Source organism: Leptonychotes weddellii, chromosome 13 (genome assembly GCF_054177405.1).
Source record: "Leptonychotes weddellii isolate Sample4059 chromosome 13, ASM5417740v2, whole genome shotgun sequence".
In the NCBI taxonomy this organism is placed as follows: Eukaryota; Metazoa; Chordata; class Mammalia; order Carnivora; family Phocidae; genus Leptonychotes; species Leptonychotes weddellii.
In genome coordinates, this window is record NC_138381.1 from 73,295,704 (window position 1) to 73,323,489 (window position 27,786).

Genomic DNA, 27,786 nt, shown 5'->3' on the forward strand with positions numbered 1-27,786 from the left:
AATCTTTAAAAAAAATAAAAAAATAAAACTTGAAGGGGAAAAGTCAGTGCCCAAAAAGTCAAATAGACCTTTCCTTTAACTGTTGTAGGTGAATGAATTAGTGCAGGTAGAAACGTACCTCCGAAGTGAAGGCGTGCTAGTCCGATACTGGTATCCTATTGATATGCTGGAAAGGCCCCCGGCAGGCTACCGGAGGACGGCCACCAATGGGCTGGTCACGCTCGACAATACCAACCTTCAAATTCACAGGTAAGATTGAGCCCTTCTTTCTAGCGGATCACAGAAATTCACTTATTATGTCTTTATCACATGTACCATTTGTCATTGACAAGCTTTTCCTTCAAAGCTAAGAGTTAGAAGGAAGCTAGCAAAGTAACAGCAAAATTGCAGGAGTTGGGAAGAAATGTCGTGTGGGATCTGGTGTCACCCAGCCTATGCCACAGACACTGCTGTGAGCTGCAGGGAAGAGGGGGGCTTGAGGGGTGGCTGGAGATCTGGAGGAGTGTGGAAAGTTGTAAAGAGTAAAGCCAGTCCAGGAGAGATGTCCAGGCCCGGTGTGGGCAGCCAGCTCATTTCTCCATTAAGCTAACAAGGTGTTCATTCCTGAATGCGTGTTTGTGCCTAGCACTGGGCGGGGGTCTCTAAGGAAGCACGTTCTGCCCTTGGTGGATTGTCTTTCTCCTCTAGTTCAATTGCCGTGGCTTTCCATTTCCCTTGGAGTAGAATTCAAATGAGTAACCTACCTCACGAAACCCCTCCCTGAGCCCCCGAGTCTCTGCTTCTCCATGGACTCTCCGTCAGCAGTGCTGGCTTTTCCACGTCTCTCTGACCCGACGCTCGTGTCCTCCGAGGTGTCTCTGCAGGTGCTCTTCCCTCGGCCTGGAGCGCTTTGCTCAGAACTTTGCATGGTGGTCTCATTCTTGTCATTCGGATCTCAGGTCACCTTTCCAAAGAGGCTTTGCCTCACCATCTAAAGTAAGCGCGAAGCCGCATGTTGTCATAGCACTGCATCTTACTTCCTTTCCAGGACCTGATGTTCTTGCCTGTGAGTTTGGTTTAATTTATTAATTGTGTTGTGTCTCCTCCTCCTAGACTGTAAGGTTTCTAAAAGCAGAGACTTTGATTCTTTGCTAGAGCCCCCCATTTCTAATCAGGAACCTGGCTCATGTTGCAAGCTCAAAATATCTGTTGAAAAGATACATATATAGTTGAATATCAATATGATAGTCTTGAAAGCTTTTAAAGCTTTATTTCATAAGTCAGTTGTATTTTTAGCCAATGTCTCTGATGGATGTAACTTAATGCCCTTTTGCTAGCAACCGAGCGAAAAGGCCAGAAAGTGCTTTGTAAGGTTACCATCAGGCTGTAGATGTAGGACATTTATTCTCAGGATTACGGCGGTGATCTCGGTATCAGGAGAACTAAGAAATACGCCACACGGGTTTGTTTGATCAATAAAGTGCCTGGATTTCTCGTCCCAGGACAGATTTTCCTCAGAGTTACGCTCTGCCTAACACGCTCACGTGGCTTTGGGAGAGGACTTAGAGCGGTAGACGGCTCAGCAGTAGCTTCAGAGGCACTGAGTCTGCAGAGACAGAGCAGGGACTGCTGGGCAGGCCCAAAATAATCTCACTCCAACTGCAGCCCCTGAAATCTGAGGAGGAAGCGGTGGGGAGTCAGAAAGGGCTTGTGTTCAGACCTCCTCTGTGTTGCTGCCCCGGCCGTTCTGAGCTGTGTCTATGTAGTTAGCATATGGACTTCCATGGAGGGAGGAAACCGGTAGGGAGAGGTGGTTTGTTTTAAAGTCCAGCCTGAGGATATTACAGGCTGGTGGAGATGAGAAAGAAACCACCTACATGCAGCATCTTAGCTGTGTTTATCTTCATATCTGTACAAACTCATCAGGTCTTATGTGGCTTCTTTAATTACCGTTATGCCTAAATGTGAGTTATGATAGATCAGCATTAAATTTAATTCAGATCAGTAGGCAATACAGAATGAGCCCTGATGGCTCCACGTGGATTTGAAACCTCGACTTTTTAGAGACAATAGGGCTGCTTCTAACTTGCCTTTTTAGTTAAATGTTTAATACCAGGAGAATTTTTAATAATGGTGATTAGCTAAAGAAATACAGGGAGCCTCCCCAATGCTTAGTATTAGATTATTTGCCAAGAGATGCAATTCTAAATGAGACCTGCTTAGTCACTAATGAGCTGTTATTCAAGGCGAATGCCAGTTACTTCAGAAATTCATCACACACAAAGGGTTCACAGTGAATTTTTTAGAAGAGCTTTAGTGAGCTGTAGTTCGCGTACCGTGTAGCTCACCTATTTAAAGCATGTAAGTCAGTGGCGTTTAGTATATTTACAGAGGTGTACAAGCCTCACCACAATCGCTTTTAAAACCTTTTCATCACCCAAAAGAGAACGGCTGTACCCATTCTCTCCTCTCGCTCAACTTTGTTCCGTTTCTATGGATCTGCTTGGTTCTAGACAGTCTATGTGAATGGAATCACGTGCTGTGGGGCCCTCTGTGTCTAGCCTTCTTTTCTTGGCACAGGGTCTCCAAGGTTGATCCATGTAGCAGGTTTCGGTGCTTCATCCCTTACTGCTGACTAGTATTCCACTGAGTGGATTTACCATTCCTCGCTGGGTGGACGTTTGCCTTGTTTCTAGTTTGGGGCCGCTCTGAGTAATGCTCGTGTGAACATCCATGTAGAAGTTTTGTGCGGCCCTCTATTTTCACTTCTTTTTCCACAGTGATTTGTGAGTAGAGAAAATCCAAACATACTTAAACCTGACTTTTTATTTAAGACCCAAGTGGCTAGCCTGGCGTGCGGAACCCGGGGCCGGAAGAGAGGCCTGCGGCCCGGCCCGAGCCCCGGCGCTGAGCGCGCCTCCCGCTTTCCCCGCAGAGAGCTGCTGCGGTGTGAGGCGGCACTGGCCAGGCTCTACTGCCGCGTGGCCCTGCTCAACATCTTCGCCCCGAAGCTGCCGCACCTGTTCACCCGCCTCTTCCACATCCCCGCCATCCGGGACATCACCCTGGAGCACCTGCAGCTGCTGTCCAGTCAGCTCCTGGCTCCTCCCCTCCCAGGTGAGCCTGGCTTCTGGCCATCCCTGGCGACATCAGCTCAGGGTGGGGTGGCCCTGAGAGCGAGCCCGGCCCCCAGGCAGGAGACTGGGAGCGACGGACTCACCCTCCGGGTGGCACAGGCCTTCAGGCTCGTGTAGATAAACGGCCCTGAACAGTCACGATGATCTGGGCAGTGCTTGCTCACTTTGAAAAATGAAGTATGCTACATGACCTGTTTAGTCCTTGACCTGTTAAGCACTCACTGAGCCTCCCTACCAAATTGTGGATCGAAGAAAATTAAGCATCACTTAGGAAATCCTGTCACTGTGCTGTTCCTACAGACATTCTCGCAGGCATTGTTCAGAAAGGAAAATGCTCCTTTTGCCAAGCTCCTCCACAGCAGACCTCACTGGTTCATTGATTTCTGGTGGAGCTGTTTAAGTGGGCCAGGTTGTGTGCATCTGCTAACATTGGGGCCCTTGGTGAGGCCCGATGCTGTGTGTTTGCTCCCCTGGCGAATGCTAAGCGATGAACCTGCTTAGCCCAGCCCAAGACCGAGGGGTCCCTCTGTGTCCCCCACCCCAGCACCTCAGCCTCCGCCTGCTCCCCTTGGCCTCCCAGCAACTAAAATGGGAGCAAGAGGTGAGAGGGCAGACGGCACTCAGGGCCTAGCGGGCATCTCCCAGCTGTGGGGTCCCATTCAGTGTGTGGGGTCCCCTGGCCCACCCCCAAGAACTTAGAGGCTCCAAAACATCTGGAAAGCTTTTAAAGTGTTTGTGAAGAAGCTTTGCCGTAATGACCTAACACTGGCTTTACACACTCCCTAGCGGTTCCTTGGGGCAACTCGGAAGGGGCCAGGGCACACGAGTAGGTCAGGCTGCGGGAACCCCTGCATCCAAGCAGCTCCATTTCTGTTTAAAATAGATTTGGCCCACCACTTTAGGTTTTATTTTAGGAAACACTTTTGTTGCTTTAAAGAAAGGAAAAATTCAGACCACTGATGTGAACCCCCCTCTCCCAACCTGCCAGCCTGCAGGATCTGATCGGTAATGTCTTACCTGAGACTCTGTGTCCGAGCTCCCCCAGGCAGGCTGCTCACTATTACCCAGGCTCTGCCCGCTGTTGGTATCTGCAATTCTGGTAAACTTAGATTTTCTGTCCTGGCCGCAGATGGCACCATCAGCTCCAGCTCCATCCTCCTGGCGCAGTCTCTGCAGCATTGCGTCCACTCCCAGAACTGCTCGGCCACTGACCTCTTCTACCAGGGCAGCTCCCAGACAGTGCGAGAGTGGCTCAGTGTGGCCATCACCCGGACCCTGCACCAGGGCGAGGACAGCCTGCTGGAGCTGACGAAACAGATCTGCTCCTTCCTGCAGGTAGACGGCTGAAGCTCTAATGTCCCTGAACCAGGGTTGTAACTTTTAATTAGAAGTCTTACTGGCTTGCTGAAAATGATGCTCTCTCTTCCCCAACCCCCCTAAGCCCCGCTGAACCAGTCTCCTTTACCTCATGGCTTTCCCACCTTGTCCCATCCATGGTGGCCTTCCTCCCGGAGGGCTTTCTTATCCCCGGAGCCTGTGGCCGCGTATGCGTTGGCTCTGTCCTTTGCCTGGTAGTTGGGAGATGAAATGCTCTCCTGTGTGTGGCCTGTGGCTTCCCTTGTTAAATCTCTCTTTGCAGACAGCACCCGAGCAGTTCCCCTCCGAGGAGTTCCCGATTTCGGAGTCCAAAGTCAACATGGATGTTAATTTCCCTGGGGCGGCTTTTGTCGTCGTGTCTTGCAAAGAGAGTCAGTCTGGATTCCGCAAAGAGTAAGTTGCCTGTTCTCCAGGAGAGCTAACGGGAGAGAAAAGAAAACTGGAGGGGCGCCTGGGTGGCTCAGTCGTTAAGCATCTGCCTTCGGCTCAGGTCATGATCCCAGGGTCCTGGGATCGAGCCCCGCATTGCGCTCTCTGCTCCGCGGGAAGCCTGCTTCTCCCGCTCCCCCTCCCCCTGCTTGTGTTCCCTCTCTCGCTGTGTCTCTCTCTGTCAAATAAAACCTTTAAAAAAAAAAAAAGAAAAAACTGGAGTCTTAGTGAAACTGACAGAAGAAAAACTCAAATTGTTATTAGTCTTTAACACATACCGGTAGTATTTGAAAACAGTCTGTAGTTCCTCCCATATTTCTGTGTTTGGGAAATGTCCTTATAAAGGACGACCTTCTAAGATGTCATGGCAATGACTTACAAATGCCCACTTCTTTTACGTCCATCTCCTCCCTGGCATGAGCGGCCAGACTCCGCTGAACCTCCTCCCCTCCTCCACAGCTCCTCCCTGTACAAGGCGCCGTGGGCACGTGTGCTTGTGTATGGGCTTGGCCACAAAGTCAAGCGAAATGGCCAGCTGAACCTGATCGAGGCCGTCTGTTACCCACGGGATGCATCTCCAGCCAACACTGGCCTCACGCCGCCGCCTACCGCCAACCAGTACCCCTCGGTGATCCTCTCCACAGACAAGGTCCACATCAAACTGGGTATGTCTCTGAGTTAGCGCTTGGTGAGAACAGTGTGAAGTTGTTTTTGGCTTTCCTTTTTGAAGATAGAAAGGATTTTGTACCTTGCTGTGTATTGTCAGTAAAGAACAGAAGTGCTTGGGACAGTATATTTTTGGGGCAGGAGATGAAATGAGCACCTTTCTTGCCTGGGGCAGGCCTGGCAGATGCTGCCCACACGTCAGTGGGGATTTCCTTTCCTTTCCTTTTGCAAGTGTGCTCTCTTCAGAGTGAACTGAACAGAGTGGTCCTTTAGCAGCAATAATCCCCGCTGCCTTCCTCCAGCGCTCATTAAAACCGAATTCTCTCGGGTGCGAGTGGCTCCCTGGGGCGCAGGCCACAGTGAGCGTCTGTCCCTCGTCTCTGTGGTAAATGGCCCAGCGGCCGGGAGGGAGGACTGGGAGGCCCCGTGGGTCTCGTCTCCTTGGTGTTTTTTGCTAAGCCTGCGTGGGTTTAGGTTTAGGGGAGGGATCTGCAGATCCCGAAGCTGCCCCCTGCTTATATACCCCGCACACCGGGGCCAGCTGACTCTTTCCAAAAAAATGCACAGAAGCAAGGAAAACCTGGTCACAGACTTCCACTGCACTTCCTGTCATGTTTGACAAGAAAGGACGGACCTGTGTTTGCTAGAGACGATTCTGAAATGTATTTGACCTTCCAGGCAAAAATTGGGCTTTGGCTTTTCCACAGCCCCTGTCCTAGAGACCTTGCACCTTTAGGGAATGAAACGAAATGAGACTTTTGCTAAACAACTAGATGATCTCTCTTCATTAGGGCCAATTTTTTTCATAGTGCTTTGCCTATACTAAGTGTTCTTTAAACTTTATAATTAAATAAGCAGAAGATCTCTATCTTTTCGTTCCTCAGTTATCACCATATAAACGTTCACCCCAAAATGCAGGCCAATCAGCATGGTGCCTGCTGACTTGTCCAAAGACCCCCAGGTCCCTGATGGCCTGACTTATGTCTGGTCAGGGCCTGCAGCGGGCCTTGGGATATGGTGCAGGCTATGAGAGGGGATCAGGCCTTGGGGCCTTTTTCCTCTTGCTGCAGCATCTCTGGCCAGATTCAGGCCTGGCAGAGACACAAGGTAATAAGAGAAAATCAAAGCCCAAGGTCCTGGTAGTGCTAGTCTGGGGTGCCCCTTGCTGGTCCACTCTGTAACCAAATACAAGCTTAATGGTCTCATGGGATTGCAGCCACACCAAATGGCTAATTATTTCTTTCCCAAGCTGGGAATATTCCAGTGAAGCATCTTTTAAGGTCTGACTTAGTCTTTCCGTGCTGGCTCATCAGGCTGGTTGGTATCTAACCAGCTGGGGAATATTTATCCTTCCCCATTCTCATTGTTGCCCTTTGTCCCCTTGTCACACCGACAAACGGACTCTTTGGAGGATGTCCCCAGGCCCCTCCTGCACCTGCAGCTGACTCGGTCTGGAGTGCGGGAAGAGTTGCGTTTCCTTTTGCCTCCAGCAGATGAGCAGGTGGGCTTTCCAGCCCTGTTCTTCCACACACACCTGGTGGGTCCTGCTCTGAGGCTTGTTTGGGTCACGTGCTGCCGATTACGAGCCTTCCTCCTCGGCTGCTCTTCTAGGGGTGTCGCCACCTCCTGGAGCCGTGCTGGTGCTGCACTCTCTGCCCCTGGAGTTCCCTCTGGCTATGGCCTTCGCAGAGCAGCTGCTGTCCTGGAGATCAGAGGATGGCGAAGGGAGATCCGAGGATGAGCCCAACACCATCCCAACATCTGTTCTCCTACAAGTTGTGGAGCTGCTGGGTAAGGCTGACCCTCCCTCAGGACAGGGCCCGCGAGAGCTAGGGGAGCTAGCTCAGTGCCTGCTGAAGGCGCTCGCCCGCTGGTGGCCTCTTGTTGGGTTGCTGTCCGTCCTTTGAAAACGGCTTGCGGAGCTGATCGTAGTGTAGAGCCTAGCCTTCTTGGTGGTGGTGCTGGTGTGGTGTGTTGTGTTTAAGATGGATTTATTTTGAGAGAGAGCATGGGCGGGAGGAGCAGGGGGCAGTGGGAGAGAGAATCTCAAGCCAACTCCGCACGGAGCCCGACATAGGGCTCGATCTCACAACCCTGAGATCACAACCGAGCCAAAACCAAAAGTCAGACGCTTACCTGACTGAGCCACCCAGACGCCCCTAAAGCCTAGCCTTCTAACCGCATGACGTCCAGGGTGTTCTCTTTATTTTGAAGGTGGCAACTAACCATGGAAATAAGATTAATTTTATCACACCTTACTTTAAAACACAAATATATGCCATTTTTATAACTTTGGAGGTAAAAGGTAGTGTGGGAGTAAGTAAATAATGTTGCAAAATCAGACATTATGACTTCATAGTTCCTGAAAGGTTAAAAAGGGGTTGTATTTTGGTAAAACTCATAGAAAGGTAAACTTAAGAGTTGTACATTTTGCCATATGTAAAGTCACCTCACATTCTACATAAATATTGAACATCATTAATGATACATCTACTTAAGTGTTCAGGGATAAAACAGACTAATGTCTGCAACTTTTTTGAAATAATCAAATACTAAGCTGAGTTTTTGGGTGAATAGAGGGGTAGATAGGTAGGTACATAAGAGCAAATATGGCAGAGTGTTAATGGGAGAATGTAGGTGGTGAGCATACAAGTATTTACTTTCTAAGTAGTTCAACTTCCCTATATTTGTTTTAAAAGATTTTATTTATGTATTTGACAGAGAGCACAAGTAGGCAGAGCGGCAGGCAGAGGGAGAGGGAAAAGCAGACTCCCTGCTGAGCGGGGAGCCCGACACGGGACTCGATCCCAGGACCCTGGGATCATGCCCTGAGCCAAAGGCAGACACCCAACCGAGCCACCCAGGCGCCCAACTTTCCTATATTTTTGAGATTTTTTTATGATGTTGGAGGGGAAAAGATGTTGCAAACTTAAATGCCCTCAGGGGTCAGACAGATGATGTAAATGGGGGAAATAGGAGAGTGGTCCAGGCCACGTCATGCTCTGTCAGTCCCTGAGCCCTGTCCCTCCTTGCTACATGAGAAGGTGGCCCCAGTCCTGCCAGCTATTATTACTTTTTATTTCAAGAAAAGCTAGTAATGGGGGCGCCTGGGTGGCTCAGTCGTTAAGCGTCTGCCTTCGGCTCAGGTCATGATCCCAGGGTCCTGGGATCGAGCCCCACATCGGGCTCCCTGCTCCGCGGGAGGCCTGCTTCTCCCTCTCCCACTCCCCCTGCTTGTGTTCCCTCTCTCTCTTTCTTTCTGTGTCAAATAAATAAAATCTTTAAAAAGAAAAGCTAGTAATGTAGATATTGATGTGAATTTCCCAGGTTTTAAATGTTGGCAACTAAATGAAATTCTTTAAAATACATTGGGCGAGGGATCAGGGAAGGTGAGTGGCGGACCACCGTGGGAGGGAGAGTTCCGTGGGCAGTCTTCGCTCACGGGCCACCATTCGCAGTCTCGGTGGAGGAGAATTCTGTCTAAGGCCGTCCTCTTACATAAATGGCAAATGGCAGAGGAAGCACAACGGAGGGGAGGTCGCATGAGCATCAGAGGGCGGGGCTGCAGACCCGGAGGCACTTGTTCTCTGTGAATGGCTTTCTGAGCGCCTGCATGGCATGAGCAGCATGAGTTCATTTGCAGTTGAAGTCATGAAGCAACGTCACCCCTAAGAGATCAGGCATCTTAGTGTGAATTTAAGATGCGTGTCTGGCACAAAGGGGATCTTGGTACAAACCTGTGACCCATCTTGTTATTCTAGACTCTCCTTCCTGAACTTCAGTCCTTCTCAGGCCATCTTTATGTAATTTCCGCCATGTCTACGAGTCATGCCTGTCAGCATTTATTGATTGGGTTTTTTGGCGATCAGCTCTTTTCTCCTTTTTTTAAACTTAGATTTTAGGGCACTTGGTTGGCTCAGTTAGTTAAGCATCTGCTTTTGGTTCAGGTTGTGATCTCAGGGTCCTGGGATCAAGCCCCCCACATCGGGCTCCCTGCTCAGCAGAGAGTCTGCTTTTCCCTCTTCCTCTGCCTCTCCCCCTGCTTGTGCTTGTGTGCTCTCTCTCTCAAATAAATAAAACTCTTAAAAAAGGGGCGCCTGGGTGGCTCAGTCATTAAGCATCTGCCTTCGGCTCAGGTCATGATCCCAGGGTCCTGGGATCGAGCCCCGCATCGGGCTCCCTGCTCAGTGGGGAGCCTGCTTCTCCTTCTCCCACTCCCCCTGCTTGTGTTCCCTCTCTCGCTGTGTCTCTCTCTGTCAAATAAATAAAATCTTTAAAAAAAAAAAAAAAAAAACTTAAAAAAAAACAACTTGAATTTTAAAGGAAACTTTATGTTGCCACTTTAAATGGAAAAGTAGTGTCCCTTGCCGTAACTAGAAGGTTAACTATAAAATAGTTTCTGTTAAGAAATTCTGACCATTGGGCGCCTGGGTGGCTCAGATGGTTAAGCGTCTGCCTTCGGCTCAGGTCATGATCCCAGGGTCCTGGGATCGAGTCCCGCATCGGGCTCTCTACTCCTTGGGAGCCTGCTTCTCCCTCTGCCTCTCTCTCTCTCTCTGTCTCTCATGAATAAATAAATAAAATATTAAAAAAAATTATAAAAAAAAAAAAGAAATTCTGACCATTGTTGCCTGTCAGAGGCTCTGTGTCTGTGGCCCACTCTCTGTCAAGGATACACCAGCCCTGCAGTGAGCCTTTCTTGTTGACGAAATCAGGACTGAAGAGGATTTAGGAATACCTTGGGGCATCTGGGTGGCTCGGTTGGTTAAGCATCTGCCTTCGGCTCAGGTCATGATCCCTGGGTCCTGGGATCGAGCCCCTCATTGGGCTCCCTGCTCAGTGGGGAGTCTGTTTCTGCCTCTGCCCTTCTCCTCCCCACTCGTTCTCGCTCCCTCTCTCTCAAATAAATAAAATCTTAAAAAAAAAAAAAAAAAGGAATACCTTGTCAGTGTGTATTTCTGGGCTTTCTGATAAAATTGGATTGTGTGCCCCCAATAGTAAGCATCTCAAGGTTTGGGAAATACTGTTCTTGTGACTTGTCACCCCACTCACTTGATAACCTTTTAAGAAAGAAAATGATTTTTTGGGGTGAGCCATAGAACCCGGCTCCATGCGATGATGTGGCCCAGGGGTTAAGGCCGTAGGCTCTGGGGGCAACCAGCCAGGCGTGAGCAATTTGAGCCTCTCTTTTTTCAGCTGTGGGCTGGGGATGAACAGCATAGCTCCAGGAACAGTCCCAGGTACGGGGCAGGTACGAGTGATCACCGCTCTTGCTGTTTTATATTTGCTTCAGGAAACTTCCTGTGGACCACAGACATGGCGGCCTGCGTGAAGGAGCTTGTTTTCCATCTCCTGGCGGAGCTGCTGCGCACCGTGCACTCCCTGGAGCAGAGAAAGCACCCTGTCGGCCTGTCCTCCTCCATTGCCCTCCAGCTGAACCCCTGTCTGGCCATGCTGATGGCTCTGCAGTCGGAGCTCCATAAGCTGTACGACGAGGAGACCCAGAGCTGGGTCTCAGGCAGCGCATGCGGGGGCTCGGGGGTGGCGGCGGCCACGGACCAGGGCAGGTTCTCTACGTACTTTCATGCACTCATGGAAGGCTGCCTGGCGGTGGCCGAGGTGACCCTGCCCACCAACATGAGTGTCACAGCCAGCGGGGTGACCTCAACGACCGCCCCGAATCTCAGCGACTCATCGTCCTCCTCATCCTCCTCCCCAGGACAGACACCTCAGAGCCCTAGCCTCCTGTCGAAGAGGAAAAAAGTCAAGATGAAGCGGGAAAAGGCCTCCTCCTCCGGGAAGCGCCAGTCGTCCCGCTCAGTGGAGTCAGACCCCGCCATGCTCAGCATTGGGGGCAGCAAGCCGGAGGACATGCTGTGGTTTCATCGAGCCCTCACCCTGCTCATCATTCTCCGACACCTCACCAGGAAGGACCCGCAGGGTCTGGGTGTGACCAGCGACGCCATCGCCGATGCTTGCCAGGCCCTGGTGGGCCCCACCGCCCACAGCCGCCTGCTGGTGATCTCTGGAATCCCCACCCACCTGGATGAGGGCATCGTCAGAGGGGCTATCCGCAAGGCCTGCAATGCCCATGGCGGGGTCTTCAAAGATGAGATCTACATCCCCCTGCAGGACGAAGACCCCAAGAAACCAAAGGACAAGGCCGAGGGTGGTGACGGCAAAGCCGAGCCGGAGAAGACCCTTGGCTTCCCCAGCGCAGACAGCTTGGAGGTCAGCACGTCCAGCAGCCTGACGCCTGCCATGAGCATCAGCGCATCCGCTTCCACCAGTCAGGCCTCCATCTGCAGCTCCCAGGGTATCTCACAGACAGCCAGTGACCTCTCTGTGGATCCGCTGCCCTCAGGCCTCGAGCCGCCCGTCCCTTCTGGGGTATTGGAGCCCCACGTGGTGTCCAGCCAGGAGAGTCTAGACATCTCCCTATGCAGCACGGGCAGCCTGGGCAGCCTGGGGAGCCTGGGGGAGCCTCTGGACAATGCCGAGACGGCCTCCGTGTCGGACGTGGGCTCCATGTACACCGTCACGTCCCTGGACAACCAGCCCCTCGCAGCGCGCCCCATCAAAGGCTTTGCGGTCGTGGAGGTAACGGCGCTCACACCTTGGCAATCACTAAAATCATGAGCGGCTTGAATCCTCCCTCCAAGGGGGAGCCTAAGAGAAGCCTCTCTAAACCTTCCAGTATTATTTCCAGGGGTTTAACTGATAGGTGACGTTGGGGCACGTAGGGAGCTCCCTGAGGCAGTTCTTGGAAACCACGATGATTTATTGTGTTGATTTTCTGTGTCTGAGGTCACATCTCAAAGAGTGATGTCGAGTCTGATGTCATGAAGTAAATGCAGTTTGTTGCTGAGTGTGGGAAGGAGGCAGAGGGGTTCGAGGGGCCTGACCTTTGCTGGTGGATGGGCTGTATCAAGTGCATTCCAGCTCAGGCCCACCGCTATACATTTGAGTGGCCTTGGGTTGTTTTAGATGTTGACATCAGCAGGAGGGGTCTTCACTGATCCTTATGAGAATAGACTTGCTATTCTGTTCCAGGTGATTCTGAGTTTCCAGGTCACATTTCCACTTCAAGATCCCCTCTGCTTCTTGGGCCTCCTTGTTTAGAAATCCTGCATCCTGTGTCTTCACCCTCGTGTAAGGGGAGTCAGGCTCAGAGTAAAACTGTCCTTCCGTTATTGGATATGGAGAGAAAGGCACTAGAGGGGAATGTGTGTGCATCGCTTCGCTCTCCCAGGGAGCTCTGACAAGAGAGCTCCAGAACCCGATGATTGGTTTCTTCCCTGGAATCACTTCCATTACTCTATGCACCTTCTTCCTGGGGGCTTTCTCGGAGCTGAGCATGGACTTTAGCTCCCTGGGCATTGAGGAAAAACCACAGACCAGGTCAGGGTTTAGCAACAGACATTTCCGGCTGAGATGTTCCCCTCCGAGTTACTGGTGTTGGCGGGTGGCAGAGATGTTCCCAGGGAGGCCAGCTCATGGGAATCAGGCAGCACGCACAACACTTAGGACAAGGAGAGGACTTCAGGGCAGGGCAGGAAGGAAAACAAGGTCATTCCTCTACTCCAATCCTGACCCTTGTCTTTGTTCACACAGATAAGATCCCGAGCCAAAATTGAGAAAATTCGAGCAAGTTTATTTAACAATAACGACCTGATTGGTTTGTCAAGTTTGGATGGTGAAGATGAATTGATGGAGATGTCAACAGAAGAGATTCTCACTGTATCTGTAGTAAATCAGAGTCTGTTTGATACTCAGGGGAGCCCAGGGTTAGAAGATTACTTCAATGATAAGTCGATTAAAGGTGGGTTATGAATTTTTTTTTTAATTAATAGACTTTTGGGGGAGCAGTTTTAAATTTACAGAAAAAAATGAGCAAAAGTCTCCTCTTTCTGTATCCAATATGCCCTATTTTTAACATCTTACCTGAGAAAAGAACTTTGGGGGGCCCTCTTGGGGGTTAGAGATTTGGGAAATGATGCAGTGGGCCCTGGGGAGATGGGACAGATGTTCTTTGCTTGGCTCATGGAAGCTGTCAGAGCTCTGAGGGCCGTGAGGGCGCCCCTGCCTCTGGCCTGCCGTGCTCTAGCCTGCCCAGACCACTGGGAAGGGCTGTTCCTATGCAACTGATAAATCGCTAAATTCTACTCCTGAAACTAACACTACACTGTATGTTAACCAAATTGAATTTAAATAAAAAAATTTTTTTTTAAAAAGTGGGCTTGCATTCAAGTCCCATTTTGCTTTTTGTCTAGCCAGACTTCCCTTTGTTCAAGTTCAATTGTATTTATTCTGTCCCGTGGAGCTAGAATATACCAAGTACATTGCTGGAAATCATTTGGTCACGTGCTTGTGCACAGTAAATGCCTCCACCTTTACACTAATTCTTGGGGAAGAAACCGTTCCATCTCCTCTTCACCGAGCCCCACTTTGTCATTCTGACGGCTCTTGTCTGGTGTCCCCACTTCTTTTGTACGATGTGGAGCGTTCATCCAGGTCGCAGCCCCGAGGCCCTGCTGAGCAGAATCAAGCAGCAGACTCCTGCCTGAAGCCAGCAGCTTGCCCCAAGCTCCGCTCCAGAAAGCAGTTTTTCTTTTTTTAGGATTGCAATACTTTGTGTGGTCATTTTTATTTTGTACTAGTGTTGCTCAAAATTTTTAATCCATGTATTTAGGATTTTTAAAATTTATTAGAGAACACGAGCAGTGGGGGGGCAGAGGGAGAGGGAGAAGCAGACTCCCCACTGAGCAGGGAGCCCGATATGGGACTCGAACCCAGGACCCTGGGATCAGGACCTGGGCCAAAAGCAGACCCTTAACTGAGCCACCCAGGCGTCCCTAGATAAATAGCACTCTAATTGAATATTTATAGAAGTCAAAATTAATGCAAAATATTCACAGTGAATAAAATAGTAAAATTTTAAATAAAGACAGGATCAGTATTACTGATTATTTCTTTTGTGTCAGGCTTTAATGTGGCTTGGCACAAATACTGTTGATATTTTGCTTGTGTGTGGGTGGTTTTTTTTTTTTTTTGTATTTTTATTTCTCTTTTTTAACACTACATTGAAATATATTTCTTGATCACTGAGTTTTTGGGGAATCTTGCCCCTGAGGGGGCCGCCTGGTGCTCCTCGCCCTGGTCTTGGCCCCAGTCCCTAATTAGTGTGCATTTGGCTCCTCAGCGCTCTGCGGCCCACGTGGGGAGGATCTGGTGTAAGATTGGAGGCCTTTTTCTGCCATAACTCGTGGTCTGGCAGCCTTTTCATACTTTGAATCTGAATTTAGACCGAGCTCCTGATCCTGTTAATAGTCAGACCTTCCACATAAGGTACTTGGTCTCTCGGTAACATTAGTGGCCACATGCATTTTGCTAGAGACTAAGTTGTGGTTCTGCTGAGTCAGCTCTTAGGGCTTGGCCACCTCTTCTACACACCTGCCCCCCCCCCCCTGCCAGCCTGGAGGGCCGTTAGGCCCGTGAGGCTTCTGGGCTCCAGTTCTCACAGTCGGGCCTGCCCTGGAGGCGGCTGTGGTGTGTCGGAGGGAGAGGTGGGGGAGGGAGGGTGGGAAGGAGAAGGGAGTGATGAGCAAGTACCTCTCGCCTGGGCCCCTGGGCACGAGAAGCATGAAGATGGGGTCCTGATGGGCCGCTGGGGCCCACGTTCTGGAGCACTTGTTTGGGCACAAAAAGAAATTGTTTTTCTTGTGCTCGGGGACAGTTTTGTTACATCTGAGAGAACTTTCTTTTCCCACCTGTTCATTGTGCCAGTTTTGAACCATCCTCTGTAATAATGTGAAACTTGCTTGACAACTTGGGCTTTGTACCAACAGTACTTGCAGGCTCCGGATCCTTTTGTTCATTTGGACCTGCCCGTCACAAATGTGTTAAGGTAGATTAAACTGCCGTGATCAGTAGCCCTGAGAGTACACGGGGTCAGGCCCAGTGGAAGCATGTTTCTTGCGCATGGACGACTCAGGGCAAGGGCTGGGGTCCGCCATCCCAGAGGCTTGTCATTTCCGTGCAGCCAGTGGAGGGGGTGAGCGCGAAGAGAGCAGACGGCCCACATCACAGGACCGTGCCCAACCGCAGAGAGAAGGCTGGGTGCGCAGCTGGGGGCGGGGGGTGCGCCCAGAAGGCAGAAACCAGGTTTGGGTGCATAGCTCGTCATCCCCACTAAACATGTTATCTACCTGCCAAAATGAGTTGTTTATGAGACCCAGGCAGCTGTGAGGCGCATCCGGACGTGGCCTATTCACGGCAGAATTGTTTTGTCCTCTGCCGGCTTGGCAACAGGTGAGAAGCTGGTGCCCGGTGCCAGGGAGGTGCTCACGGAGATATTTAAGAGCTGTGCCCATTCCGAGCAGATGCTGAGCCTGACACCAGCAAAGCCCATCAAAGTATCGGACATTTATCTTAGCAAAGAGCAGATCAACTCCCAAACGCCAGGCAACCTCCTCCACCTCTTCTTCACCAACGTCCGGCCTCCAAAAAAGGTGCTGGAGGACCAGCTCACCCAGGTAGCTGCCCATCCCCGCCGTGCTGGTGCTGGGCCTCGGTGCGCCTTGGGGCGATCCTGAGGACCCCTCTCTCCCTCTGGTACCCCACAGATCCTGAGGAAATACGGCGTGCCAAAGCCCAAGTTCGACAAGAGCAAGTACAACAAAGGCGGGAAGGAGCAGCACCCCGTGAAGGTGGTGAGCACCAAGCGGCCCATCACCAAGCCGCCTGCCAAGGACAAGGCTGTGCTCAACAGTGTCAGGTGGGCTTCCGAGGGGCTCAGCACATGGGCCGGGCAGGGCACCCAGGGCCGCTGCCTCTGAGGCTTCCTGTGAGGCTCTCTGTACCTCTGGGAGCAGACCCCCTGGCTCTGCTTTGTGGCTCGATCATGTGGGTCCCTGGCTTCATCCACTGAAAGAGAGCGTTTCATTTTATCCACAAGTATAGTAAGATCTGGACCACACAGGCAGGCAAAAGCAGACTGGTCTAAAGTCATAAACCATCCAAAATGTACAGAATTGTTTAAAAAAAAAAAAAAATTCTGACTTCTTTAACCACACAAATAATGCATAATTATTATAGAAAAACTATAAAATGCATATTGAAAAAAATGTGATTACCCCACACACCACTTATAAGTGCATAACCTTTTATTGATGCATGTGTATTATTTTCTTAAATTTTAAATGGCTGAGGGGCGCCTGGGTGGCTAAGTTGGTTAAGCATCCAACTCTTGATCTCAACTCAGGTCTTGATCTCAGGGTTGTGAGATTAAGCCCTGGGTCGGGCTCCGCGCCTTGAGATTCTGTCCCGCCCCACCATCCCCCCACTCGCTCACTCACTGTCTCTCTCTAAAAAAGAAAGAAATTTTAAATGGTTAAAAAAGTACATTTGGGGTGCCTGGGTGGCTCAGTCGTTAAGCGTCTGCCTTCAGCTCGGGTCATGATCCCAGGGTCCTGGGATCGAGCCCCGCATCGGGCTCCCTGCTCAGCGGGAAGCCTGCTTCTCCCTCTCCCACTCCCCCTGCTTGTGTTCCTTCTCTTGCTGTGTCTCTCTCTCTCTGTCAAATAAATAAATAAAATAGTTAAAAAAAAAAAGTACAACATTCAAAAGCATGTGCAGCAAAAAGCCACTCCTCTTCTCCTTCATCCTCAAGCCTCCCTGTCCCCCCTTGGTGAGACCGTCAGTGTTACTTCGCTAGTCTTCTAGAACTATTCTGTGTACACACAAGCAGATGGGCCCATGCCCAAATGTCCCCATACCTCACACAGTGCCTGTACCTTGCTGTTTCCATTTACTGCTAATCTGGTAGGTGATTCCACATCTGCACAAAAAGAACTTCCTCGTTCCTTTTTTTTAAGATTTTATTTATTTATTGGAGAGAGAGAGCATGAGTGGGGGTGAGGGAGCAGAGGGAGAAGGACAAGCAGACTCCCTGCTGAGCATGGAGCCAGACACGGGGCTTGATCCCAGGACCCCGACACCGTGACCCAAGCTGTAGTCAGACGCTTAACCAACTGAGCCACCCAGGTGATCCACCTTTTTTTTTTTTTTAATAGCTCCATAATATTTCATGTGTGGATATATATACGTATTTAGTAGAATTTTCTGTAGACATAGGCAAATGACTCGGGAACTCAAAATTGCAACTGGTAGAAAAGTGTTACCTGGCAGGAGCCTCTAGAGGAATTATTTGAAGGATCAGAAAAATAAAGTGTCTTTCTATTAATTAATCATACATAAATAGTGCAATAGAATTTCCTGTGATGGAAATCGGTGCTGTTTCCCTGTCTGGCTGTCGGATGCAGTCGCCACCAGCCACGTGTGGCTCCCGAGCCCCTGAAATGTGGCTCAGTACAGAACTGAACTTGTAATTTTAATTTAAACTTAAGTAGCTACATCTGGCTAGTGACTGCTTCTTAGTGCAACTCTGAAGGACGTAGAAGGGATGAAAAGCATCTCTTTGAGGTTTTCCGCAGTTCAAGTATCAGTTTGTCCTCCTGATTTGCTCAGTGAACTTCTTGGTGAGAACAGAGCTGACCTTGTTCCCCGTGGGAACCAGTGGCCGTGGTTGGGGGAGTCTGACCTAGTACGTGTGTGAGGCTTTGCGCATCCTCTGTCAGGATGAGGTGTGAACGCAGGAATTCTGATTGCAATGCTCTGGTCTACAGCAGGACTGCCTTAAGTGAGAAGAAGCCAACTGTGAAGCCCAAGTCCCCAGAAAAGAGCAAGCCAGATGAGAAGGACCCAGAGAAGTCACCCACCAAAAAACAAGAAGGTGAATGAGCAGCTTGGGCCTGAGACTGGTGGGCCCCCGGGACCAGCCTCCGAGCTTTTGCCTGAGTGACTGGGCTCCTTTGGGGTTTGGAACAGGCAGAGCCTCGATGCTATCTTTGACCATGAATTTATGGAGGTCAGAATAGCAGCTCCCAAAATACCATGCATCCGGGGCGAAGAGTAGGTGATGGCGATGGAAAATAAAGATCTGGAAATCTGCTTAGAAATTCGCTTCCAGAAGGCACTTATCTGGGCATTAGAACTTGAGCCTCATAAAGGCCCAAGCAGAGCTGAAGAAGTCAGGCTGTGGCTTGCTGACCCCGGGAGGTCAGGGGTTATGCTTGGTCTCAGGCAGTGGGTGGAGGTGGCCAGTGACAGACCCTGGCGGGCCGGGAGGTGGGGCGCAGGTGGATTGGGCCCTGCTGGAAATGCCACCAGGGCACGTCGTGAGGCCCCTGCTGTAGGAGGTTCTTCCAAACTCCTAACTGTCTCCATGCTTCTCCATCAGTCCCTGAGGAGAAGTATCTAACCTTGGAAGGATTTCACAAGTTTGTTATTGACCGAGCCAAACAAGACATCCGTAGTGTCTGGAGGGCAATTTTATCCTGTGGTTATGACCTTCACTTTGAGAGGTAAGAAGTTGTCCCCCAACCTTGTATAAAAATTGTTTTTGGCCACCAGAAGCATCCCCAAGAAAATCCTTCCTGGGAGCCGTTCCATCTGCCATTCTAAATGCCTACTGAGTTTCTAATTTTTCATAATTTTCAAAGTGGGTTTTAGAACCCATTTGGAAACAAACTCTGTTCTAAACAACAAATTCATCTTCTCACAGTTCTGGAAGTCAAGGTGTCAACAGGGTTGGTTTCTCCTGAGGCCTCTGATTGGCTTGCAGATGGTCACCTCCTCAGCGCTCACGCGGCCCTGCCTGTGTGCGGGCGCGTCCCTGCTGCCGCCCCGCTTCTGAGGGGGACACCTGTCTGCTGGTCTGGGCCCCACCCTGAGGACCTCCTTTAACTCAATTAGGCCCTGTCTCCTAACAGTCACACATTGGGATTTAGGGCTTCAACACAGAAATGGGGGTGGGAGGCCGGACACACTTCAGTCCCTAACGGGGACAATTTTTCATTCCAAAGACTCTCTGTTCCTCGGAGTCCCGCTTTGTCTCCAAGTCCCCGTTGCCCGCTCTCCTTCCCTGCCAGGCAGGATCTCACCAGGTCCCCAGGGCCAAACAAGAATGATTTCCCCTTTCTAGCTGTAAGGGAGTCCCAGGCCGGCCCGGTGCTTACAAACGGGAAGAAACCTCCGTGCCTTCACTCTGGCGCTCACCCTAGGCACGCAGCAAGATGGGCAGGCGTCGGGGAAGGAACGGCTGCCCGGAGCACGCTCTTCTGAAATCTGTGTTCAGGGTTCAGAAGTGGTTTGCTGCTTGGCACCATCATTTTGTACAGAAAGCTCAGAGTCCGTCCCCGGACCAGTTCTGATTTATTTTAGAAGCCAGTAAGAGAGAGGACTTTGGGGCTTTTTGAAAAGTAGAATCACCTGTTTTGGACTAGAAAGTACATTCGAAGTGGGAAGGTTGCTGATTGGCCTGCAGACGAATTCCCACGTGACACGTTTGTTACAGCTCGACGGCTCGTTCATGGGCGCCCTGACGCCTCCTTCCCTCCTTCCCCCACCTGGCCTAACGGCAGCCAGTGACATCAGCCAGCCTGGAGGGGGCTGTGGCGGTGGGGGGGGACCCTCCGGCAGAGGGGATCCCCTTCTGGAGGAAGCTGTCTCTCAGCACTCCTTGGGTAGGACCCACGTGGCCTGTGTGGAGAGGCTCGGCCCCTGCCCCCAGATAGGCCCTCCTGGCAGGAGGCACCCTGTGTGGCATGCGGCCCAGGGAGGTGCCCAGGGCTCTGGAGCTAGAGGCGCCCATCCCCCCGGCAGCCTGCCCACCTTTCTGGCGCCCCCAGCTTACGGGGCTGGGCAAGGCCGGGCACACTCACTGAACACCCTGGCGGCGTGTGCAGGCGCAGAGGAGGTTGCCCGTGGGTCTGCGCCCAGGGTCATCGCTTTGTAAAGCTTCAGTAAATGGGTCTCCCGACATTTTAAGGGTGTAGGTTTTTTCAGTACTTAGAAGTGGGTGCACATGAAACATCTGCTTTTTTCCCTGTTTCCACCTCACTTGGGGTCACTGAGGCGGATGATGCAGCGATCCCGCCTTGCCGGGCACTCGGGTGGCGAGCAGTGTCCCGTCGGCTAGAGCGATGGCCCCCCCCACCCCTCTGCCCGCGCCCAGAGCTCCGCGCGCCAGCCCTGCCTGCCGCCCGAGGGCCACGGCTTCAGTGAGGCCGGCGGCTGGCGCTCCTCGCGCCCTTGGCCGTGAGCCTCCCAGGCGCCACCAGCCTACTGCCGCTAGCTGCACTTCGTCTGGGCCCAAACCGGCCCCAGGAAGCAGCCGTCTCTGTGGCCCAGGGACCCCAGAGCCCCGGCCTCAGCCGGCCGCCCTCTGCTCACGTGCAGGAGGGGGGCCCGGGGTTGGGGGCGCCGTTCCCACCCTGCGGCCCGTGTGCTCGCTCCTCCTGGGGGCGCGCCCCACGGGGTTGGGCGCCAGGACGCCAGCTGCGAGGCGAGGCTGTTGCGGCGTCCTCCGGGAGCTGGGCCGTGGCCCCCGGCCCACCTCGCCCTTCTGGCCGGCCCAGGTGCGCCTGCATCGACGTCCGACACGCGCACAAGGCCTCGAGGAAGTGGACCCTGGAGATGGACGTGGCGCTCGTGCAGTACGTCAACCGGCTGTGCCGCCACCTCGCCATCACGCCCGCGCGGCTGCACCCCCATGAGGTCTATCTGGACCCCGCAGATGCCGCCGACCCCAGAGTGGCCTGTCTCTTGAGTAAGTGGGCCCTGGGGGGCTGGCCGTGGGGGACGGTCTCCCTGCGCGGCCTGGGGGCATCCCCTAGGTAGTGCGGGGAGCGGGGTGGGGGGCACCTGCTGTGAGCCCTGGGGGCAGAGAGGAGCACGGGGGGGGGGGGGGGGGGGCGGACACGCAGCTGTGATTGCAGGTGCGTTGAGGGGGCGAGGCCCCGCTGCAGGTTCCTTGCAGGCGGGGGGCAGGTGCGGGAGTGCGTGCAGCGGCTGGGGGTCCCGGCCGCCACCGTTCCACCCGGGCCCTGCCCGGAGGCCACCCCAGATGCCAGGCGGGGGTCGGGGGGGAGCGGGATCAGAGGCATTATCCCTCATCACGAGAGAGCAGCGCGGCTTCATCAAAAGCTGGGAATGCGCCTGCACACGCAAGAGCCGACGCTCTGCGTAAATCCATCCCTGGGAGGCGACCCTTGTCACAGCACGCGGGCAGCGACCCCCAGGCTGGCTTCTGTGCCTGCGCACGTGTGCACCACGGGCGGCTTGGGAGTCTGCCCACCCTCTCTCGGCCTTCGCTCTTTGCTCTTCCGGGTACTTTGAAGGCAAACATGGGCCGGAGATCGTCCTGCTGTCCGTCTCTCCAGCTGGAGGGGAGACGGATGTGAGGACACACGAGACAGCGTGGCGGTGTCTCAATGTCCTGGGCTTGACATAAGATGTCACTTTGGGGGAAGCTGAGGAAAGGTACACGGGGCTGTGTACTATTTTTGCAACTTCCTAGAATTCTAATTATTTCGAAATTGAAAGTTAAAAACAGCCTAGGCCGCAGCCCTGACGTGGCCCTACAGATAGGCTGAGGGGGCCCCTGGATGCCCTAAGAGCCGGGGCCTCACCCTTTGCTTCTGCTTGGCACGGGCTTAGGCAGCCCGGGGGCCACGCACGCACAGCATCTGTGGGCCCCAGGGATGAAGTCCCCTACGGGGGCCCTCCTGGTCCCCCTGAAATGCCCCGCTCCCGGTGCCTCCCCCTCCCCCCGGTGACAGGGGCCGCTTGAGTTTGTTCCCACCCCGGGAGTCCCGGCCTGACCGCCCCTCATGCCCTGCAGACGTGCCCATCGAGAGCCTGCGCCTGCGCTTCGCCCTGCTCCAGTCCCTGAACACCACGCTGGAGACCTTCTTCCTGCCTCTGGTGGAGCTGCGCCCGACGCCCGTGTACGCGCACAGCATCGCTGCCCTGCTGAAGGAGGCCAAAGGTCAGCGCGCTCGGGTCCGGGACGACCGGCGCTTCCGGCCCAGAGCGCTTACTTCAGTTACGCCCTGAAAAAGTAAACTTACTGAAGTTTTCGGGGGCACCTGGCTGGCTCAGGCAGAAGAGCATGTGACTCTTGATCTCGGGGTCATGAGTTCGAACCCCACGTTGGGCTCCATTGTTTAAAAAAAAAAAAAAAAAAATAGAAGGCTCTGGCTCACTGTCCTTTATATTCCAGAGATGATCATCATTAACAGCTGAGTACCTGTCCTTCCAGACTCTTCTGTTCACATACAAATAGACACACATGACTTTTTTTAAAAATCAAAAACGGGTATCCTAGCATATGTTCTTTTCTGCACCTTCACCTTCTGGGTTTTTATTTTTTGCCATTTCAGAAAATGCTGCAGCAAACCTCCTCATACTTCATGTATTTCTGCCAGTGAGGTGGTTCCTGGGCATGACAAAGGCCGGGGTTCATGTGTTACCATTGGGGCAGATACAAATTGCCGCCCCCCGGAAAGTCAGGGCCGTGGTGTGTGTGCGTGCACCCCCTTCAGGGGCCTGGAGGGCATGCCAGGAGAGAGTGGACCCAGAGGGGGCAGCGTGTCCTCTGCCAGGCCTCAGGGCTGACAGGGAAAGCAGGAAAGCAGCCCTGTCTGAGCCTCTCTTCCCACGTTCTTCCCTTCAGGGCTGATCTTTTATGACACGAAGGTGACCGTCATGAATCGGGTGCTGAACGCCACTGTGCAGAGGACAGCTGACCATGCAGCTCCCGAGATCACTTTGGACCCACTGGAAATTGTGGGAGGTAAGATTAGCTACACAGAGCAGAAAACGCAAAATAGCCGTGATCGAACAAACGATGCAGTTGATTTCGTGCACATGAAAGAAGCCTCTAGAAGGTAGTACAGACATTCATCTGGCTGCTTCTGTCCTCCTCCCAACTGTCCCATCGGGTGGCTTCCACCTTCAGGGTCCCCTAGTGAGCCTGCATGCTGAGCAGCAAGAGAAAGGGGAGAGGTAGAAGGAGCTCTCTGCTTCCCGGAGCCTCGCCTCTCCTTCCCATCTCACTGGAGAACTGTCATGGGGGCCACACCTAACTGTGGGGGAGGGTGGGAAGGGGAAATGTTCTGGTTGGCCGTGGACTTGCTAGAGTTGGGGTTCTGGCATTGAGGGGGGGGGCATGGCCCCTGGGGAGGCGGCCACGGCCTGTGAACACACACACTGCGTGGAGGAAATGAGAGAAGAGCGTGAACGGGGCGTGCCTCCCCTGGGGACAGAGGGGAGGCTGGGGGCCACGTGCCTGCGGCACAGAAGACGTTCCAAGAGCAGAGAGAAGGCAGGGTGGCTGAACCAGGGGTGGGGAGAGGGCCGAGAAGCAGGCAGAGGCCTGGCAAGGCTTGTGTCCCAGGGCGGGAGAGCAGAAGACGGCGCCTGGAGGCTTTTACTGCTTTCTGTCTTTTTCCAGGGGAGATCAGAGCCTCCGAAAACTCCTACTTCTGCCAGGCTGCCCGGCAGCTGGCCTCCGTCTCGTCCTCTCAGCTCTGTGTCAAGCTGGCCAGTGGTGGCGACCCCACCTACGCCTTCAACATCCGCTTCACAGGGGAGGAGGTCCACGGCACCAGTGAGTGCGCCCCCGGAGGCTCTGGGGTGCCCGTTCAGCGTGGGGGCTGTGCTGACGATGTGAACGGTCCTGGCGTTATTTTTAGCCTCATCTGCCCCAGCTCCCCTCCCATCAGCGAGACTAAAAAGGCCGCATCCTTATTAGCCTGTCCTGCAGAAGCCAGGACTGCCGCCGCCCCCAGGGACTCGCCCCCGGGCTGGGCAGGAACAGCGCTTGCCAGGGACTTGAGGGCCTCCCCCCCGGCCCCCGGGCTCGGGGACCAAGCCTGGGATCAGTGCTGAGTGGATACCGTGGAGCCGCCATCCGTGCGGATTGGCCTGGTCCCCCAGGAAGGGCCCCCGGCTGAGGGCTGGGCTCGGCTCAGAGCGTGCGTGTGTCCCATGAGAGGCAGGGTGCTAGGGGACAGCGATGAGGGACAGCAGCTCGGAAAATGCTCCCTCGTGACCCTTTAAGCCATGCCTAGTGAGCCGCAGACATTCAGGAAGCGTTTCCCACTCTGGATGAGAGAAGAGACCCCGTTCTTCAGCCAGATGCAGCGGGAAGGGCGGGTGGGCTCCCCTCTCCGGCGGGGCCTCTCCGAGCATGGCGGGAGTGGCAGGCCCACGCTCCACGGCGGGCCCTCCGCATACAGGGCAAGTGCACGAGAGACCGGCGTTGCCCCTCGGGACTGATAGAGCCTCCCCCAGCTCAGGCAGCTGGCTGTGGCTCAGACCCAGGTCCATCCGGCTCCACGGCCCAGCCCTTGGTGGCTTCCGCAGGCAGAAATCTCCTGCTTCCCCGGGGAAGCTGAGCGAGGACATCTGTCCCCAAGCAGGTCCTCTGCATGGCTCTGACCGAGCAGTGTGTGCGTGCAGTTGTCCTCAGAGCTTCCGACCTTAGGGCCCTGACGGGGTGCACAGGGGAGACGAGACCCAGCCACAGGGAGGTGTTGGCCGGAAAGCCAAAGGCACGTTTGGAAAGACAGCAGGGGACCCTTAGTGGCCCGTTGCCCCCTGCAAGCACTCGTGCATCGGTCCGTGCAGTTAGACACTCGCTGGACGGACCCTGAGGACCTGGGCCTCGGCGGTGGGCGGTGCTGAGTAGGACAGGTGGCCCCGCTCTCAGTACAACCTGGAGCGACAGACGTGGACCGAACAAGGCTGCAGATCAGCGTGAGCTTGCAGCCGTGGAGGCGGCCCGCGTGGGGCTCCGCACCGGGTCTCCGGACCTCGGAGGCAGCCCCCAACATCGGTTCGATGACTGTCCCCACTTGGTGGACCGGGACACCGGGAAGTGATTGCCTGGGGGTCACCCAGATAGTAAGTGGCACAGCGGGACTTGACCCCAGGTCTACCCGCCCTCGGACGGGTCCTCTCTCCCCTGCACCGTAGCTGCACGCGGGCTGGCGAACGAGCTGAGGTCCAGGTGGGCACAGGGCCCGCGGGCAGGCGGGCTGCTGGGGTCTCCGTGCTGATCGGTCTCCGTGTGTCCCACAGGCGGCTCTTTCCGGCACTTCCTGTGGCAGGTGTGTAAGGAGCTGCAGAGCTCGTCGCTGTCCCTCCTGCTGCTGTGCCCCAGCTCGGCCGTCAACAAGAACAAGGTAGGACGCGCGGGCAGCGGGGCGCCTCTGCCCCCGTCTGCCCCTCCTGGCCTGCCGCCCCGACCCTGCGGCGGCTCCTTGCGCCCGCCAGCAGCCCATGCCTGCCTCCGTTTCCAGGGCAAGTACATCCTGACCCCGAGCCCCATCACCTGCGGGGAGGAGCAGCTGCTCCACTTCCTGGGCCAGCTGCTGGGAATTGCAATTCGGGCAGATGTCCCTCTTCCCCTGGACCTCCTGCCTTCCTTCTGGAAGACCCTGGTGGGGGAGCCCCTGGACCCTGACCAAGACCTACAGGAAGCAGACATACTCACCTACAATTACGTCAAGAAGTTCGAGAGCGTAAGTGAATAGTACGTGCTGGGGACAGCAGAGCTCCGGGGCAGTGTCCCTGGTGCTCCTTGCTGCCTCCGTGGCCTGCTGTGGCCTGGGCCTCCGTGCCACGGGGGTCCGAGCGTCTACCTGAAGACCGATTGGGACCTCCCAAAGAACACGAGGGAATGTGAGCCGTCTCTGGCAGGCTTACTCCATGGGGACAGAAGCCCCTCTGGCTTCTCTTTCTGTTTGATAGCAGCAGAGTGGGGGTGACTGACGTGCCCTGACGGGCCCCCCCAAAGACGCAGGGTTGCAGGGTGCCCGGCAGCTGAGTGAGCAGAGGCGCCGGGAGGGGAACTCCTACAGGCCAATCCACTTTCGCTTTTAAGAGCTTGGTTTTGGGGCCTCAGAGTGCAGGAGATTGGCTCCTGGGGATCCCCCGAGATAGATCGGCCAGGGAAGGGCAAGGGGTGGGGAACGGAGCTGTCCTCCTGGCGCCTCGAGCCACACAGAGCTAGCGAGAGCACAGCGGCGTCCGACCATCCGTCCGCCCGCACAGCCCGGGCCCCCGCAGGTCGTGCGCTCAGTGCTCAGGCTGCCAGCCACTGGTTCGCAGGCGCGGGGGCCGGCCACGGGCCAGGCCCTGGGCTCTCACCCCAGCCGCGGGGCGCTCCCGGGTTGCTCTCCGCGTATGGGAGGCCCTGTTCTGGAGGGCCGTGTGCCCAGTGTGCCCACGTCCTCGCAACGGGGCCAGGAGGGAGGGAGGCTCAGAGAGGAGAGCTGGCGGGGAGCAGAGCCACCAGTGGAAGCTAGGTCTGGCCAGCTGCCTGTGCTCGCCGGGGAGCGTCAACTGGCGCGGGCTCACAGCTCGGGTGTTGTCCCTCCCTGGGCTACCACTTGGGGCAGCACAGGGCGCACCACAGTCGGGATCTTGGGTTAGTGGTTGGCTTCCCAGCAGAAACGGGGAGGACAGTGAACTGCCTAAAGGGTCAAAGCAGGATGGCCCTCACGGGCTAGGGATTTAGGGGTCCCTGCCAGGCACTGCTCTGAGAAGTCCTCCCAGGGCTGTGGTAGCAGCAAGGGCCTGGGGCAGGCAGGGGACATAAGACAGCGTCCAGAAGGGCCGTCCGGGCAAGGCTTCTTTCTGCAGGGGTTGGGCAAAGCCTCAGAGGGTGCCGGGATACAGACTACCGCAGGGTTGGGGCACGCGAACCGGGAAGAAATACTCTGAACTTCTGGCGGTTGTACCTGGACCTTCACCACCCAGAGTTACGATTTATTCCCCTCTGGGCCGGATCCGGTCGTCTCCGGAGCCCGGCGTCCACATCAGCATCTTTTGGGCACTACTTTTGGTTTCTCAAATGATTTGCTTTTAAAACTAAACATGGATACAGATTCGGCTTTGGGCGAGGCTGAATCCAGGTGTCCAAATGATGTCTTCAATAACTGGTTTCGAGAGGGTCCCCAGTAGTACGAGAGGTACCATTTTACAGTCGTGGCCACGCCAGGGACAGAGGACTGCTGCTTCCAAATGGTAACAGCAAAAGCCCTGCAATTTGGGTCTCGTTAGCCGGGCCTCAGCCACACGCCCAGCCCTGAACTCACGGCACGTCTGGGCAGGCTGGTGCCGTGTGCCCCTTCGTGACGGTCAGGGGCAGCCCCCACGCAAACGGTGCCCGCTGTTGGCCCGACTGGAGATTGGGGTTCCGTCTCGGGGTCAGGCAGGCAGCCTCGGTCCGCCTCTGCCCCCAGATCAACGATGAGACCGAGCTGGAGGCGCTGTGCGCCGAGAT

General features: G+C 54.2%; 1 protein-coding gene across 6 annotated transcripts in view; it reads left to right on the plus strand.

The window, feature by feature from the left end:
* The window catches only part of HECTD4 (HECT domain E3 ubiquitin protein ligase 4), a 181,973-nt gene that overhangs the window by 150,078 nt on the left and 4,109 nt on the right, over positions 1 to 27,786 (plus strand). For all 6 annotated transcript variants that reach the window (XM_081802187.1, XM_081802188.1, XM_081802189.1 and 3 more), the window contains exons 55-73: positions 89 to 249; positions 2,915 to 3,096; positions 4,246 to 4,451; positions 4,756 to 4,886; positions 5,382 to 5,587; positions 7,200 to 7,379; positions 10,882 to 12,188; positions 13,203 to 13,410; positions 15,900 to 16,123; positions 16,214 to 16,365; positions 18,275 to 18,381; positions 18,889 to 19,012; positions 21,068 to 21,258; positions 22,333 to 22,479; positions 23,167 to 23,286; positions 23,947 to 24,102; positions 25,578 to 25,681; positions 25,799 to 26,020; positions 27,746 to 27,786. The exon at positions 27,746 to 27,786 is cut by the window's right edge and continues 343 nt beyond it. In XM_081802187.1, coding sequence (XP_081658313.1) covers positions 89 to 249; positions 2,915 to 3,096; positions 4,246 to 4,451; positions 4,756 to 4,886; positions 5,382 to 5,587; positions 7,200 to 7,379; positions 10,882 to 12,188; positions 13,203 to 13,410; positions 15,900 to 16,123; positions 16,214 to 16,365; positions 18,275 to 18,381; positions 18,889 to 19,012; positions 21,068 to 21,258; positions 22,333 to 22,479; positions 23,167 to 23,286; positions 23,947 to 24,102; positions 25,578 to 25,681; positions 25,799 to 26,020; positions 27,746 to 27,786 — 4,169 coding nt within the window. The remainder of the gene's footprint in view (positions 1 to 88; positions 250 to 2,914; positions 3,097 to 4,245; positions 4,452 to 4,755; positions 4,887 to 5,381; positions 5,588 to 7,199; positions 7,380 to 10,881; positions 12,189 to 13,202; positions 13,411 to 15,899; positions 16,124 to 16,213; positions 16,366 to 18,274; positions 18,382 to 18,888; positions 19,013 to 21,067; positions 21,259 to 22,332; positions 22,480 to 23,166; positions 23,287 to 23,946; positions 24,103 to 25,577; positions 25,682 to 25,798; positions 26,021 to 27,745) is intronic.